General features: G+C 41.3%; 1 protein-coding gene and 1 long non-coding RNA gene across 6 annotated transcripts in view; one reads left to right on the plus strand and one right to left on the minus strand.

Annotated features, from left to right (window-relative positions):
- LOC143369805 (uncharacterized) overlaps positions 1-18,487 on the plus strand; it is a 190,178-nt gene that overhangs the window by 67,378 nt on the left and 104,313 nt on the right. The window lies entirely within an intron of this gene.
- The window catches only part of Eya (eya transcriptional coactivator and phosphatase 2), a 97,466-nt gene that overhangs the window by 13,702 nt on the left and 65,277 nt on the right, over positions 1-18,487 (minus strand). For 2 of the 4 annotated variants that reach the window (XM_076814087.1, XM_076814085.1), the window contains exons 6-7: positions 15,313-15,408; positions 7,649-7,914 (exon numbers count right to left, since the gene is read on the minus strand). In XM_076814087.1, coding sequence (XP_076670202.1) covers positions 7,649-7,914; positions 15,313-15,408 — 362 coding nt within the window. The remainder of the gene's footprint in view (positions 1-7,648; positions 7,915-15,312; positions 15,409-18,487) is intronic. The other 2 variants (XM_076814086.1, XM_076814088.1) reach the window with 2 other exon arrangements.

Here is an 18,487-nt window from a genome sequence, read left to right on the forward strand (position 1 = left end):
AATTTGTTAAATATACATACCGGGCCGTCACCCGGCCGTCTTTCGATTCACACGACCTGCCCGTGCCCGCGACGGATAAAGGTCGATTTACACTATACAGCACGGACCGACACGTACCGGCAACGGCGCGGTCCGTCATCGACACGACAAAACATTGTAACATGCGTTTTAAATGGGACTGTTTAGAGTTTTACACTATCCGACACCGACCTGCAACGTTCCGTCTACGGCAAATCCGGCGCTGGTCGTCATGGTCGCGAAGAATATTTTGCCGGTTCGTGACGGTCTGTGTCGAGACGTGTCGTCGCTGGTCTGCCAGTATGAATCAGTAGTTATGTGGGTAATTATTTAGAAGTTTTCCATCCTCACCGATTTCAAAGTTTTTGAATATGATGTCGGGGACACGATTCTGAACAACTTTTTCCTATACATGTTACCGCCGCTCGACCTTTGTTTCCGAGATATTCGCGAAAAACTGCTGCTCCTACATAGAGCTGTACGAGTACTTGAATATTCGGGTAGCTTGAAATCCGAACCAATCCGGGACTCGGTTTCCAAGCCGAGCCAGGTACCCGAAAGAACCGAGCGACTCGGATAGAACCAAGTACTTGAATGTTTTTCAAGCGGTCCGAAAGAACCGGGCGGATTGGATGAAACCGAGCGGCTCGGATAGAACGAAGTACTTGATGTTTTCCAAGCGGCCCGAAAGAAACCGGGCGAATTGGATAGAATGAAGAGGATTGAATTTTTCCAAGCGGCCCGAAAGAAACCGGGTGGCTTGGAAAGAAACGAGCGGTCCACTCGACCTTCATTCGGACCGTTCGTTTCTTTCCAAGCCACCCGGTTTCTTAGGGCCCGCCCGCTTACTTTCCAAGCCGCCCGGTTTCTTTCGGGCCGCTTGGAAAAATTCAATCCGCTCGGTTCCATCCAATCCGCCCGGTTTCTTTCGGGCCGCTTGGAAAAATTCAATCCGCTCGGTTCCATCCAATCCGCCCGGTTTCTTTCGGGTCGCTTGGAAAAATTCAATCCGCTCGGTTCCATCCAATCCGCCCGGTTTTTTTCGGGCCGCTTGAAAAAAATTCAAGTACTTGGTTCTGTCCCAGCCGCTCGGTTCTTTCGGGTACCCGGCTCGGCTCAGTTCTTTTGGGTACCCGGCTCGGCTCAGTTCTTTCGGGTACCCGGCTCGGCTTGGAAACCGAGTCCCGGATTGGTTCGGATTTCAAGCTACCCGAATATTCAAGTACTCGTACAGCTCTACTATAGTACGCGTCCGTGGCAGCATATGCGCCAGCACGGGACAAAACAAATGACGAAGCTGACCTTCGTTTCCGAGATATTTGCGAAAAACATCTTTTGACTTATTCCGACGCAACGCATTCCACTTTCTAACTTGTCCCGGGTATTAGTATTGGTTGTGGCTAGATTAACGCGGGGGCGTGCGCCCGCTCGCGGACCCGTAAAGCATGGGAGCGAACCGATATGAGTCGAAGTGTTGACGGGCACCCGCAAGTTTCTGGTTCAAATCTCTAAACTCACATCAGTTCGCTATCATGCTTTACGCGCCCCCCGTACTAATCTAGCCCCAACCAATACTAATATCCGGAACAAGTTGGAAAGTGGAATCCGTTGCGTCGGAATAAATTAATCGAAGTTTTACGCAAATATCTCGCAAACTTGAAGCTTGATCTTGATAACATATGCAAAAATCATTATGTGTGCCGTTGTAGGCAATGGACCATCCTAAATACTGCGATAGGGGGTTCAATCCATTCTAGCAATTCAAAAAATTTGCATTGCTGCATTCTAAAGTATTGGTAAAACTTATCGTCGTATTTTAGTAACTCTTTGAATAAAGTCCAATACTCCCCTTCGACTTTTCTCTTTTTTAATATTGGATGTACCCAAATTCTATCTCGCTTTTTTGCTCTTTTTGCTGCGGCATCCCCTTCGTCTAAAAGTAAGGCTAGAAGAACCAATTCCTCGTCACTGTCTGATCCGCTCATTTCGACTACTAAGCGTGAACTGCCGGACTGTTGCCGGAGCAGTATAGACGCATGCATAACATTACGTGCCGGTGATGGACCGCGCTGTTGCCGGTGCGTGTCGGTCCGTGCTGTATAGTGTAAATCGACCTTTAGTCGGGTCAGCGTTGATTTATATCCGACCGAGGCGCCCGAGACACCCGAACGCCCGAAACGTCACCAGTCATGACGTCACACGCGTATCCGACTCGCTCTTGCTCACACTGTTACTCGCTCTTACCTGTGACTGATGACTGTTCGGGCGTCTCAGGCAGATAGAAATTAACGCTGACCCGACTCATCCGACGCGGGTACGGGCGGGTTGGATAAGCGCGGGTTAGTGAATGTTCGGGTCCGGGCAGTTCTGGTGCATCGAGACATAGTCGGGTGACTGGCCGGGCGGATCAAACCCGTTCGTTGCAGACCTCTGGTTTGGACTCATTTTCATCAGGAAAACCTCAGGAACCTATTGGTAATACTTTCATGAACATTTTAGTTTCCCATACTGGATATTTTATTTGCCACGCCGGTTTTATTGCCCTGGGCTATCAACGGATGGCCTACCTGACACCGAAAGTCCTCGCTCGCAGCAAGAAAACAAAACAGTGGAGTGAGTATGTGTTTTTCGACAATCCGGGGCCAGAGTCTCTTCTTTAAAACCACGTATTCACCTGAGCATTCGCCCCTAGTGAGTATCGCAAGAGCGCCGATTTGCTCGAACGGGGCTCATTCGGGGCTCATGCAGTTCGCGCACAACAGTCCCGATTAGCATCGATCCGAACGAAAAAAAAATCATGATAAAAATATTACAGTAACTAGTGCTAGTTTTATTGTGTTGTAAGGTGACCTGTCGAGTGAATGAACACTTAAGTTGCATGGCTAATGAATGAACACCTAGCAAAATCAACAACAACAACAATAAAACTTACCTTGAACTTAATGAAAAACTTAAAAAGAACTTAGTTGAATAAAGAAATACTGTGCAAAATTTAACGTGAAAAAAGCGTGAGAGGTGTTAATTTTTCATATGATACGAGCAGCGTTCATTCACTGGGTGGGGAGGGGGGAGGGGGGTGTTCATTCAATGGACAAGTCAGTTTATACATTGCACCGAAAAAGAATACAAAAAAGAAACGTTGGTGGATGAAGAAAACTTATACTAACAGCTGAAATGAAATATTTCTACCAGATTTGAATGTTGGAGTAGGAAGTAATCAATTCAAAAACCTCACGAGAATGTCGTCAGAATGTTTGTTTGTTATATTAAATTATATTCAAGATAAAGTTACGAAGGAAGGTACTGCGGCCAGAAAAACTATTACACCTGAAGAAAGATTGACAATTACTTTCAGATTTCTTGCAGTCTGAGATTCTTATAGTAGCTTACAATATCTTTTCAAAATATCTAAACAAGTTATTTAAAAAATTATACCTGAAATGTGTGAACCAATAATTGAGAGTTTGATTCATTATATAAAGGTAAGTCACTTACTAGTCATGGTATCGTCCGAACACGTCTACAGGGTCATTCGTTAAAACTGCAACTTACGCGCGCGCGAACAGACGAAATGGCAACACCGCCTCACGGACGCATTCCACTACAACCATTCACCGGCCCGGTGTTCGGAGGGCTGCCAGCGACCGCTGGACAGCAGTGATGCCCGAGCTTCGAAACTTGTAGAATGGTCTCTTTCAAATCAACGTCGCAAAGAGCTGTGCGGAATTTCCAGGCCCAGGTAAGCGAGCCGCGCGCTCCGCTTTTATGATCGGTTTACCACTCGCACCCCAGATTACCGTAATGAGGTTTGAAAACAATATCGACTGGTCTTGTACCCGTCTTAATTTCCAAAATTTTAGATACCACAGAGTTGACCGCGGTGCTATACCCCTGACGGAAAGATTTTCGCCACCTGCGTGTAAAAGCCAGAATAATGGCGCGTGAATGGTTGTAGTGTAATGCGTCCGTGAGGCGGTGTTGCCATTTTCGTCTGTGCGCACGCGCGTAGGTTGTAGTTTTAACGGATGACCCTTTATACATTGTATCCCTTCGCGTCGAGTCACGTGCGAACCGAGCGTTCGCCGAGCTGCTCGGACCGATCCGTCCGCTGCCGGTCCATCAATAAATGACTTACCTTTACATAATGAATTGAACTCTCAATTATGGCTTGACACACTTCTAGTATAATGTTTGAAATAACTTGTTTAGATATTTTGAAAAGATATTGCAAACCACTATAAGAATCTCCGGTTGCAAGAAATCTGAAAGTAATTGCCAATCTTTCTTCAGGTGTAATGGATTTTCTGTAGGCATTATCTTCCTTTGCAACTTTATCCTTAATATAATTTAATATAACAAAAAAATCTTCTCACGGTATTCTCGTTAAGTTTTTAAGGGGTCCCTTCGATCGTAGGAGGTCATAGCATATCTTAAAAAATGTTTTTGGCTTTTTCCAATACACCCGTTGGGCTAGGCTACAAAAATTTTGTTTTATGTTTCTGGTCTTCACGGATTTTCTAATAAGTGGCGCTTATTGTGGGTGCAGCATAGTGATCCTCTAGGGAGCGATCGGTATAACCGCAACCATCTTGGAGCAAAACCGGAAATAAACATATCTATCTCTTCCTATGATTTCTCTCTCTCTTTCTGTGAGTATTTATGTCTCTTTCTATCAGTATTTCTGTCTCTTTCTTTTTTACAGTTTCTTTCTCTGTCTACTTCCGCTTTTGCTCCAAATCGCGGCAACCTATCAGCGACGATACACGTTGTTCCGATTAGTCCCTAGAGCAGGAGTGTCGAACTTCCCCACTCCGAGAGCCGCACGAGTCGGGCCCCCGGTCAGCCGGTTCCCCCACTTATTTTTCTCCAGGCGTTGCAGGAGACCCGGCAGGGAGAGAGTGCGGCACCCGGAGGAGAAATTCATCGCAGTGAAGTAGGTGTGGAGGGGGCCGTTCTCCTACGGCTCTACGGAGCAAGCGAAGAGGAGAGGGAGCCACTGCGGCTCGCGAGCCGCTAGTTCGACACCCCTGCCCTAGAGGATCACTAGTGCAGCACTACCAAAAAGAGATGCCTAAACGGTAACCACGATTTCCGAAGACCTAATGAATCGATTAAAAAAATCCTTGAAGCATTTGATTCGTAATTGGACTCGCTATCGCATCATCCGCAAACATGATTTTTTGAATCACGGGTTTATTTTTTATCTGCGCATTTTTGGGTAAAATTACCCATTCTTTGCACTATTTCATTCAAATGTGTAGTAATCATCGTAATTTTGGTGTTTTTTTTTTAACGCGACATAGGATACTGCGATAGCCATTGATATCAATTTTACAAAATGTTTTGATTTTTGATTTTACACAATCCTGTGAGTAAATTGGCATTTCCCTAAGCCCCACCTAGAAAATGCATCATCATCGAAAACATGAAACATAGATGTTTTGTACCCTAACGAGTGCATTAATAATACCCAAAAACATTTTTTAGGATGTGTTAAAAACTTTTTATTTTAAAAAAGTCTCCTTAAATTGATTATTTCCTACTTCAACTTTCAAATCTCCGATAAAATTTCATTATATCTGTTAGTGTATATTTTCTTCATGCATTAACGTTTCTTCTTTTTATTTTTTTTATTTTTTTTTAGCAATGTATACCTACAACCAGGGCTTGAAACGGTTCCGAAAATAACAGTTTAAAACTGTTATATAAAGGTTCTGATTAAAACGGTTGTGGAGAACTTTTATTTCAAATAACTGTTATGAAGAACCGAAATTTCCAACTATTATCTGTTTCGGTTACGGATCCTTTTTCCCTCTTCAGTTCCATAACCGTTATTTTTTCGGTTCTATATCGGTTCCGAAACGGTTCCAGAATCAATTCTTATATCGACTTTTCCCTAATTGATATCATTCATTATCGTAGCTGTAGATTGCTGTAGATGTTCATTTTTTTTACAAAATCATTATACAAACAGGAGAAAATTCTTATTCTGAATGATATAGTGTGTGTGAGTGTAAAAAATGTAGCTGATTTATTTATTTCAATGCTTTATTATATATATGTATAAATGTTTCTTCTTTTTCAATAAGGATTTTGTAAAGAATATGCACATATACAGTAATCTGCAGCTACAATAATTAATGATATCAATTAGGGGTAAGTCGGTACAAGAATTGATACTAAAACCGTTTCGGAACCGATATAGAACCGAAAAAATAACGGTTATGGAACCGATATGAGGAAGGAAATAGGAACCGTAACTGAAACAGATAATAGTTGGAAATTTCGGTTCTTCATAAAAGTTATTCGGAATAAAGGTTCTTCGTAACCGTTTGGAGAACCGAAATTGATGTTATAACAGTTTTCAAGCCCTGCCTACAACACAATAAAACTAGCACTAGCTGCTGCAATATTTTTATTCATGATTTTTGTTCTCGTTCGGATCGATGCTGGTGCAAATCGGCGTTCGTGCCGTGGCAAATGGTCAGGTGAATACGCGGCTTAATCCGGGGAATACTGTATCCCGTGTTCAATATTAATTGAATTTCACTCAGTTTCATAATCTAATGCGAATAGAATGGGACTTAGGACCCATCGATATGAAGTAGCATTTCTGTGCGAATAGTTACAATATTTGTGTGTATGTACTAGAGGTGTGCGGGTACCCGACTTTTCGGGCTCGGGTCGGGTCGGATAAACTCGGGCGGGCTCGGATGGGGGCCCGGGGCAGATGGGTCTACGGGTACTCCGACTGTGTCGTGTAGCCCGATTACTTCGGGTAGCGCGATCGTGTCGGGTAGTTCGATTATTTCGGGTAATGCGGTGTTTGATAAGTTGATATACGTATTCAGTTTCTTTAAACAACCGAGTACTCGACAAGCATGTACAAAATCTTTACCTACATGAAACTTCAGAATAAGATAATTTTCACGTGAAAAAATAATGCTTCTAACGAGTTTATTCAAAATGAACTTCATTTGATACAACCTGTATATTAATTTTGTATAAGGTGCATAAGTTGAATTTTTACTTAAGGAGGATTTTGAACAAATCCGTTAGAAGCTTTATTTTTTCACGTGAAAATTATCGTATTCTGAAGTTTCATATAGGTAAAGAGTTTTGTACATGCTTGTCGAGTACTCGGTTGTTTAAAAACGCTGAATACGTATATCAACTTATCAAACACCGCATTACCCGAAATAATCGAGCTACCCGACATAGTCGGACTACCCGTGGGCCCGTCTGTCCCGGGCCCCCGTCCGAGCCCGCCCGACTTAACCCGACCCGACCCGACCGCTCGGGTACCCGACACAATTGATTACCCGCACATTTCTAATATGTACGCCCGTGTGTATTACTGACAAATGTAGACCATTTAGCGTCAAATCGAATGATTTATCTCCGGTCATTATGTACTACTTAAAAACGGCTAAAACTCTAACAAAATTCATTGGACGATTAGGAAATTTGAACATATGAAAATATTTTTTTGGGGATACCGGTAAATAAATAGCGGCTAATATTTTTCGAGATATTGAACTCATTGGATTGTACAAGTCATGACCTCCCTTACAAGGTTTTAATATTACAAAGGATTAACAGAAAATTTTTCGAGAGACTGCTCGTTTACCTCGACGTCGTTGAAAAAGAAATGAGTATCGGCCAAGTTAAATATCATTTCTTCCATTCTGTACGCGACTTGGGCGAGAAGGGTGGGATCCTTACGGTGTTTCGTTGCAAATTGTCCGGTGAGCAACGAGTGAAATACAACTATAGTTTCATCAAGGTCCCAGATGAATATCCGGTCGGGGCCGGCTTCTGTCGTATCCGCAGAGCCTATACTGTTTCCACTTCCGCTCTGACGTCTTCCTCGCCTGCACGGTTTCGCCGTCGCTCCTGGAATACGTCCATGTATGAAATTGTATATACTGTTATGTCACATATTCACCCTGATGTATTTTATCGTATTGTTTACATGTAAATAATCTTCACGTAACATAAGCGTTTCACACAATTCAATTACTATTTTCTGAATTTAAGAACGTATTTCGACACGAGGTTTTCGCTCGTGAAGTAAGCTACGAAATTTGACAATTAAATTTTGGGACTGACAGGAAACATTATTCAGTTGATAATTTCCGATTTTTATGAAACTTGCAAGGAGCATCGTGCGAATTAAAAATTGCCGATTTTAAGGGCTTTTAGCACACATGTAATGATATTAGAAGATATTAGATTTTTTTATTGGCTGAAGCTGCCGTTCGGGGAGTGGAAACTGCCCTCAATATTCGGAATGGAAAACATAGTTACATTCCTCGGAAATCATTCAAGGTAGAAAAATAAAATTTAATAGGAAATATACTTACGAGGAGAGGACCAGAATTTATTGGAAATGCGCTTTTGTAATGAGTCATAGGTATCTATATGCAATTGTAGGGCTCGTCGAGCCGTTCGTGAACCCCCCCACCCCCTTGAGTGGCACTGGTCATTTGTTTCTGATATATTTGCGTTTAAAAAATCGGTTATGTTACGTATGTGGAATTTCCCATACGCCGCTCTCAAGAATTTTTCGAGCTCGCGTCTGCGAAGGGAAAACGCCCTAAAATCCTTTCGCTTATCACAAACCACTAAGGGGAGTCATGATCTCGACCATCTGGATCACGACCATGGGAACGGGCGTGACGCGACCACGACCCATACGGATTTCCTTATATGGAGATTTCTAACGAATTCCCACTCATTTTGGGACTATATAAACCCTTTAGTTTCAACCCTCTTTGGTTCAAAGCAGTGAAGTCACGCGTAGAGTCACGTCGTGTCACGCTCGTACAGAGTTGGTTAGATTCAGTAGGATCGGGCTCGAGTCGCCTTACGAACCAATAGTTAACCTAATAGAATCCGCTAGATCGGTTATATTCTGGGTTACGTATTGAAATAACCATTCTTACGCCCCGCATCGCCAGTGCGTTAACACCGTGCAAATATTGGTAACCACATTATTTAATCACTAATCGCGACACTTACATTTGTACAATAATTGATTATTGAATACACGAATGGTGTTCACGTCTAAATCGAGTAGATTCTTTAACCCATCTTTTACCCAGCGATCCTTATAATATTAGTAGCACTTACCCACTGATACAGCTTTACCGCTCGAGTTGTATCAAACATAAATTAAGAGTTACGAGGCATTACTAACATTTCCCGCGACTCCCTGATCTAGCATCAGGTTCGTTCGCAACCTTATCCAAAACAAGGAATCTTTACCAACCCAGTGGCTTCCCGATTTCGCATCGGGTTCGTCCACGAAACCTCCCCCTTCCTACGGCTCCCTGGTTTCGCATCAGGTTCGTCTGTAAATCTACCAACTTCCAAACAGCTCCCTGGTTTCGCACCAGGTTCGTCTGTGAATAATCCAACCTCCTAACAGCTCCTCGACTTCGCGTCGAATTCGTCTGTGAATTTCATCCTAGTGACTCCCCGATTTCGCATCGGGTTCGTTCACGACGTTTCACCCTCCTGCGGCTCCCTGATTTCGAATCAGGTTCGTCCGCGCTTGACTCCATTCCTAGAGGCTCCCTGATTTCGCATCAGGTTCGTCCTCGCCGTCAATAATCAAAGCGGCTCCCTGATTTCGCATCAGGTTCGTCCGCGCACCTAACTAACAAATTCATAAACCGTATTCCTTGGGAAATACCCTTCTCGCCGGCCTCTCGCGTTGCCGCAGCCCCGGCTCGTAACAGTGGGTAAAAATCCCACAAGTGGTCTGGCGTCCGCGGGGAATTCCTTCTGCAGGAGTCGGGGTGCCTTTTGATGATATTTTCATGTTAAAATTTTTTTTTTTATAATTATTTTTGTTGGAATGTGTACAACGATGGACTGTTCCTGGAGTTGGAGTGTCAGGGACTTTGGGGACCCGGTGACTTGTGAGTTTTCCTTTCTTTCGCTACAGGAGACCCAAAAGAGGGGAAAACGGTCTTCTCGACCCCTGCGCTTCTCAGTCCGAGAAAACCCTCCAAACGGTTAATTTGTATCGCGCTAAAGACTATTCTTTCTATTACTTTTAGTTTAAGTTTTACACAGTTCTTATCATTATTATACTGACGATCGACTGTGTAACTTTTATTTTCTTAAATAAATAAACATTATATTCTAACAATTTTTTTTTATAAATTCTTTTTTTTTAACTTGGGAAAATCTTCAAAAGCCACCGCGACTCCTCCAGAGGGGAATCCCCGCGGGCGCCAGGGTAGTTGTGGGGTTTTTACCCACTGAAACCCCACGGCCACTATGAAATTTTTCATAATTTACATGTAAATATCTCTATTATTAAGGCCCATTGGCAGAAACGCTCGGACACCTATTTACTTATTTTCGACATAGATCCATCGTGCCAAGGCTCATCAAAATCGATGTCTACCACATGGTGTCCTCCCCTTGTAAGTATCAAGCAAATGTCTCATGATTGCTTCCCTAACCTCTAATACATATATTTCTTGGCTTTCTGTGTTACAAGATTTTACTTTTCACACAGTTTCCTTGTAAACATGTATATACTGTATAACTTTCATTTCACTTTCCGTTCAATTATTTAAAGTAACGGGAGGTTGTTATTTTTTCATTGCTTTGCTTCAATGCACCCTGTGATTGGCGTTACATGAATACTGTTTTTAATGAAGCCATTTTTAATGACTGAAGTAATTTATTAATGACCATTTATAGATTCATTTACTGAAGAGGAGCTGCGGAAGCAATATTGCGAGAATGGCGTTGATGATATTAAATAAATTAATACACGATTCTGTGGCACGGAAATATAATTGGTACGGAAATTAGCAAAAACAATTATTCAGTACATTCAAACATATAGTAAAATTAGTAATGAGTAAGTAAATTAATTATTTATCACATTTCAACACTTAAAATTGTAAAATTGTAAAATGCATGTATTATTCTAGGTTCATTACACGCTGCATGCAGTACATTTTAAGTAAAGAGGGCAGAAGAGCCTGGAACTCCACATACGCGGGCTTCGGAAGTTCCACCAGAGCCAATACTATTATTTTTATTAAAATATATGAAAATTTAATTGTCAGTATTTATTGTAATTTAATTAATTTCCCTTACATTTTCTATCCTTTCTGTAATATCACACAAATTTTGCTGAAACATCATTGCTGCAAAATCTCCGGAAAGTTACGGGACCATTGCTGTAAAATCTGCGAACAGTTACGGGACCATTGCTATAAAATCTCCTGTGGCGAGCGAAACGCTTGGTAAGGGATTCGCGGAAAGAACGCAGACACAACAAACAGTCGCGAAGCGTAACCTTTCTTTGTCCTTTAGGGAGACGTTCGAGTAGCGACGTGGAGGGGCCCAGCGTGGCCCAGCAGTGAGTCCAACGCGAGCTGGCGACAGTAATGCTAGTCTCTACGACGCTCAAATAAACTTTCTTATTATTTTATTCTGTAAGCAAAGTGTGATCATTTTTCCTACAAGCATCCCTACACTCCGAAATGTTGGGGGACAATTGCTGTAAAATCTCCGAAACCTTGCGAAACCATTGCCTGTAAAATCTCGGAAACTTAGCGAGACCATTAGCCGGCTTTAGACGGACAGTTTTTCGCACAGTTTTGGAGCCTACGCTCCAGGCGTGGGCTCCAAAACTGTACGTGTAAAGTCTCCAACGTGATACAGGACGATCGCGCGTTCCCGGCGCGTGCGTCTGGAGTGCAGGTCTGAACTTGTCCTTTACACGTTCCGACGTGATTGACGTGCCACGCGCCAGATCGTGCCTTACGGGTATAGCAGTGAAAATGTGATCAAAAGACAGTTGGAACAATTTGTCGCAATTTACAGAAGTTTCCCCTGCCTGTGGAAACTAAAACCGTGGCGATCTCTAGACAGAGATCGCGCCATCTCTTGACCCATATTCTTATTTTATGTTGTTGCTCTTCCGCTTTAAAATAAGCATGCAATACAATGCAAGCGATCCCGCGAGTTCTTCGGTTTTTTATTAAAGACATTTTACTTGCACGATGTCAGCGATGCAGTTGGCGTAGCGTGGCGTGTCTCACTGAACTGTCCGCCCGGCGGACATGCCACGCTCTACGCGAAATCTTGCAAATTTGGAGCGAACACCAGCGTGGCACGTCGGAGCGACGCGCCAAGCCCGAAGGTTTGGAGCGCCCGTGTAAAGCCGGCTATTGCTTGTAAAATCTCTGAAACGTTGCAGGAATATTTTATGCAATGTTGCACAGGGGCGGACATAGGAAGATTCTTGCAACATCTCAGAAATATACCTGCAACGTTTCAATCTTGCACCACAACATACTTGCAACATGGTGCTGTATGGGTAATGCACTGTTCGCTAGAATTAATTTTTAATAATGGAGTACGCTTTTTTCCTGGCACTGTATGGTGATCGATTGAACAAGGTTTCAATAGACACATTGAGGTACTATTGCTTTGCCAAATCAACGCGGCTTAATAAGGCGGTGAAATTATCTACGCTTCCACTAACATATAGTGCTGCTCGCCTGCATTTATATCGGTTGTACTACCAAGAGCAAGTATTGCTCGGTAACGCACTTACAAGGAGACCGCACAGGTTATGCAATCGGTTCTGGAATGAGACTGGGTGGACATTGTAGTGCACACCTAGTGTTACAAAACCGTAAAGGGTTTTTGTACAGTGGGCCTTCGTTTTCGAGAAATTTGAGTTCAAAGTTTTGCGCGACAGTAGTATTTCAGTTGTGCAAACATTCTTAGGAAGCAACGGTCGTAGCTGCGATATTAAGATGTTTGGCTACGGTGCTGGAGGTCTTCGGTTCGATTCCTGGTACGCGCTTGTTTTTTTTTCTTTTTCTTACCGTAGTAATGCAATAGCTGCACCTAAAATTATTTTGCGCTGTAACGTTGTTAATAATATATATTATTACAATAATACTGCACACAAAGTACAAACATAATACAAGTGCAGATATAATATAAATATAATAAAACCGCAAATTACAAATAATATCAGTGCAACAATATTAATATTATTATCATTATCGATGATGTATTAAATTTACTACGTCTATAAGTGTGAGTGCTTTTATATATTTAAAAAATATGCCGAAGACGTCGCGGGCTGCAGACTATCGAATAGACTTTAACGGCAGTTAGAGCTCCGCTCATATCTGACCGTAGGGATAGTCGTATACAGTAATATTGTTGCACTGATATTATTTGTAATTTGCGGTTTTATTATATTTATATTATATCTGCACTTGTATTATGTCTGTACTTTGTGTGCAGTATTATTGTAATAATATATATTATTAACATCGTTACAGCGCAAAATAATTTTAGGTGCAGCCATTACATTACTACGGTAAGAAAAAGAAAAAGAAAAAAAAACAAGCGCGCACCAGGAATCGAACCGAAGACCTCCAGCACCGTAGCCAAACATCTTAATATCGCAGCTACAACCGTTGCTTCCTAAGAATGTTTGCACAACTGAAATACTACTGTCGCGCAAAACTTTGAACTCAAATTTCTCGAAAACGAAGGCCCACTGTACAAAAACCCTTTACGGTTTTGTAACACTAGGTGTGCACTACAATGTCCACCCAGTCTCGTTCCAGAACCGATTGCATAACCTGTGCGGTCTCCTTGTTAGACCTGCAGACTGGGAATGGATAATGAGAAATGACATTTTGGAGCTGTTGTGCCCGCGTGATGTAAGGACAGTAATGAAACTCGCGATTACACAACTAAAGCTAGTATATTGTTACATTGAATAATAGAGGTTAGAAACATTCTGCTTGCCATGCTCCGGCCGAACTGGCCATGCACGCACGTGCACGCCACATGTGCGTGCCGGTGCAGAGGCGCGCACTCGTGGCCGCACGGGCGAACTATTATTCGCCCAACAGAAGCCGATTCCAACTATGTTACCACCTGCTCCAGGCACTCTGCTAAATGTAATTTTTTGGAATTGCGCCAAACGCTGTGAAGTAAACTGTGGTTGCAGGAAAATTGGCTTGCATTGTTCAGCAGTGTATGGTTACTGTCATGACCAGTCTTATCACAACGCACCTGATGTAATTGCAGAAAGCAGTATAGACAATGATGAAGATGTAGATTCTGTCAATTTCTGAGCGGAAGCCATAGTATTTGAAGAAACTGACGCAGAAGATGAGGAAGACACGTAATTTTTGTATTTTTAATATAAAAAAAACATCGTGGATTAGGCCTACTGGGGATACCACGTTTAAGAAAAACGCGCTCAGTACTCTACCTCCGAGATGGTGTAAAAAGGTGTGTATTTCTCACAAACGAAGATCCCCACCTCGCAAATTCAAAATATTTTAAAACTTTCGGGATATGTAGAGGTTAATAGGTATGTATTTCGCAATTTTTTTGTTTGCGGCCCAAATTCACTCTAACGGGGTTAAATTGACCCGTGAAAATCCGTTTTTTGTTCGATTTTGTGTTATAACTCGCGAACCGTAAAAACTGTTGGAACTATAATTTATCAAATGATAGTTCTAATTAAAAGAAGTAACATTTTCCTGAACACTTTTTTTAAAATGGAAAAATTTTCATGGGTCAATTGCAATTGGTCAATCCTGGAGTGAATTGGGCAGTAAACAAAATTGCGTTGTACTCAGAGGGACATCCCCTACATATTTACAGTTTCATAATTTTTTGAATTTCCGGGATCGTTTTCTTCCGTTGTTAAAAGTATGGGGGTTGAAACTTGGTAACCCGATATACATGAAAATGGTTACTTCTACGAAAAAAACTCATAGGACCTTTTTTGTATAAAATTTCCTAGGCTATAAATTGTATAATAACTATTTTTGTCGCAAAACTGCTAGATAAGGAGATATTCGCGAAAAACAGTTTTTTTTCAACCCTCTGTAAAATTTTTAGCGGCGGTCGGATCGATGGGGACTTTTGACAGATTGTTTAAAACGACCAAATAAAGCCCCCTACCAAAATTTAGCTTGCTAAGATTTATTCCCAAGACGGATCCTAATTTCATTGGACTATAGCTGTAAAAGACGGAATGAATTTCGTTTTAAGAAATACGAAATTGCCCGCTGTAAACGATCAACGAATTTTTATTTCACTCCGAGCTCGTCTTTGTTCCGTAAGACGGAACAAGCATATCCTTATTAGAATAAAGTAAATGGGAAGTCAAAGGCTTCTTCCTTTGCATACGATTATTTGCGTGCACACAAGGATAATGATTTTCAATATAATAAAAAAAGAATGATAGTATAAAATCACACGTACGAATTGTATTACCTTCGATGTTTGCGGTTTCTCGTGCGGTAAGATCACTGGCATCCTGAGTTGTTGCGTCCAATGTGAGCGCAGACTTAGTTGAATCTTTTTACAAAGAAGGAAATCGTTAGTAACAAATCATAATCGCAAATAAATTATAATTATCGTAACGACGTACTCTCAAGTGAACAAGAAAATTCTAACTCTAAATTACCAGACAAAAACATAAAATAACAAAATATTTCTCATTTTGAAGTCAAAATGGCAAACAAAATTACATGAAAAAGGCAGGAAAATAAAATTGATCGTAGTTGGGCAAAAATGATATGTGAATAATTTCTTTGTTTTCCTAAGATGTTAATACGTGCTGTAAAATCACGTTTTCTTTCTACATTATTTATTATACAGGATGTTTCACCAGAACCCGAACACCTAGATATGTATATCCTTTGTTTTTAATTATAATGCAAAATGTTTGAAACATAATCAGAATGATTTCGAAGCAGAAGCACGGTGCATGAAAAATATTTCAAGGTCACTTTTTTCAATTTTTTTAACTTCACCTGAATTTCTTTGCTGGGAAGCATAGGTATAGTTTTGGTAATTATTTACAAAAGGGCAATTCTCACCGATTTCGATGACCTTGAAATATGTTGTTAAGGTCATCATTCTAAACAACATTTTCCCTATACATGTTACCGTCTCTTTAATTTTCGAGATATTCGCAAAAAACACTGATCGGGAGTTGTTTGGGATTAGATGTGTTTACCCCCCCCCCCCCCCTCCTTAAGGGAGAGTATATTTCTGAAACCCATTTTTTTATCTTGAATCTCTCAAAAGTTGACGGGGCCCTCGCGGGAGGGCGTGGGGGGGGGGCGCTAAACAGAACTGACCCCCAACTAACTACCGATTTGTGTGTGCTTGCAGGTCGTGACATATACTGAAGTACTCTACTAGAATATTGGCAACTTTATGTTTGCTTACATCAGGCTTGGGAACTATAGTCAAATTAACGAAAGAAGGCACCTTGGGACCGGGGCCAGAATTTGCGACGTTGCCGCTACTCCAGGCTCGCGATTGGTGCTTCCCCTACGCGGCTCCCTACGCCTTGGGCAATGACTTTCGACTACTTAGCTGTGGGCCTAGAATAATCGTTGTCCTGGTCGGGTGCATATTGCTATCCTCTTCCAGAGGGCGAACCCAATGTCCTTCCCATAGAGATTTGACAGAGTGTCGAATATTATCGAGACAAGTCGAAGAATACAGGCTCATAGTATTCTTATTCTATTTAACGACATTCCAGGGCAAATCGATCACTTTTTGCACTCGATGTCAGAGATTTTGTTCAAACAGAAATATTATATAGGAAAGGATTTCAGTCATCACTTTGCTGGTTTTGAATTTGTTCAATTTTTGCCTATTTCCATGAAACCGAGCTGTACTTGTGAATTTTTATCTCGGAAACTCTTTATCGTCTTGAATTCATTCTTTTTTCATTTTAATCTAGAAAGTGCGGGCTATTCTAATACTCTTTTTTATATTGAAAAATTAATTTTGTAATTTCAAAAATTATAACCAAAGTTTTATTTTGCAAATTTCACGTACGAAATATTCTGCTTTCAAGAATGGAATTTTGGAAATTAACGTCAGCGTGAGCTGTTATAAACCGATGAAGAATTTCATTAACTCTATATTTTGTAACCAAGTTCAAAACCTGTTAAACAATGACTCAAATCTTTCCATAATTTCACGTGATTCACAAAATACATATTGCATTCTGATCAAAGTCTAAAAATGTGATCGATTTGGCGTGGAGTGACTTGTAGATGAAGGAATCTGTTTTATCGAGCGAGTGAGAGAGACACAGTTGCACTTGAAGATAGAAAGGTACGTCCGATCTGCTACGCAACGTGGCAACATCGCACGAAGTACGGAGCAGGCATTGGGTCTCTCCCGAGCCACGCGCAACGGCCAACGGGCCGCCCAGGTGCCTTCTTTCGTTAATTCGACTATATTCTAAACGCGTGAGAAGTAATGTCTTTGGTATATTATATATATATAACATATGTATACCTGAGTCGATTTAAAAATCAAATGCCTCAATTATCATTCCAATCAAACCCACGTAATTTACCATATCATTTTTATTAATCTTAAACCCCGAATTGCACATCGTTTCGACAATTCTTCGAATGCTTTCTTTATTTTCAATACTTTAGTTACAAGAATTTACATTTATTCGGCATTAAAAATAAATATCATAATCAAATAATGAATGCTAACAAAAAAGTAAATGTTAACGCAAACATTAAAGGTTTTCATTTGTTGCAGGAACTTTGCAGTCTCCAGTGGACTTGTAAATTTGCCAATTTATGGTAGGGATAGATTCTGTGAGCTCTGCTTTTATAAAGAACCACTTAGATGTCGTATGTTGGGGAAACTTTGCATTTCCAAGTTATAAGGAAAAGTCGAATAGTAAAGAAAAGTAGCCGAATATCGTTTTGTTTAAATTAAAGACCAGTCATTTGAGATGAAAATCATCTTTTATTAGTAATTCATTAACTCCCGGAAACCACAGTGGGTTACACTAATTCAGTCCGTCCGGAAAACACCTGGCATTTCTGTACGGTAAAGAATAGGGAGTTCTCCATACTTCTTCTACAAATCCCCCCCCCCCCCGAGGATCGCTAGTATGCCTGAAGCAGTCGAGTACACTCATTGCAAACTTCACGCGAGGCAAAATCGCGTCTCTCCCTTGTCACGGAATGTACTATTTTTTATTAAAAGATAGAACCGTAGATATAAATAAATAACTGCATACATTTTGTCAATTTTACTACATTTATGGAATAAATTATTACTTCAACCATGTCATCCTATTATTGTACATTTTTTCCAAGATTTAAAATTCTGCACAAAAAACATACCTACAAACTTTGACACATGTTTACTCATACATCAGAAGTAGCCGCCATGGTATTTTTACCTTTTTTAAGGGCTCATATTATTAGGTTACAAAAAATGTATAAAAAAACATAAGTCCATAACTTTTGGATTCTGACTTGTTTCCTTATTTCTGGGGATTCTGTCCCATTGTGGCGATGGGCCGCGGGGCGGCCAGTCGCTAGACTGCTCCTGGAGGAGTCGAGCGACTGGCAGCCGCACGCCGCCGGGCGGCTAGGAG

Source organism: Andrena cerasifolii, chromosome 6, assembly GCF_050908995.1.
Source record: "Andrena cerasifolii isolate SP2316 chromosome 6, iyAndCera1_principal, whole genome shotgun sequence".
Lineage (NCBI taxonomy): Eukaryota > Metazoa > Arthropoda > Insecta > Hymenoptera > Andrenidae > Andrena > Andrena cerasifolii.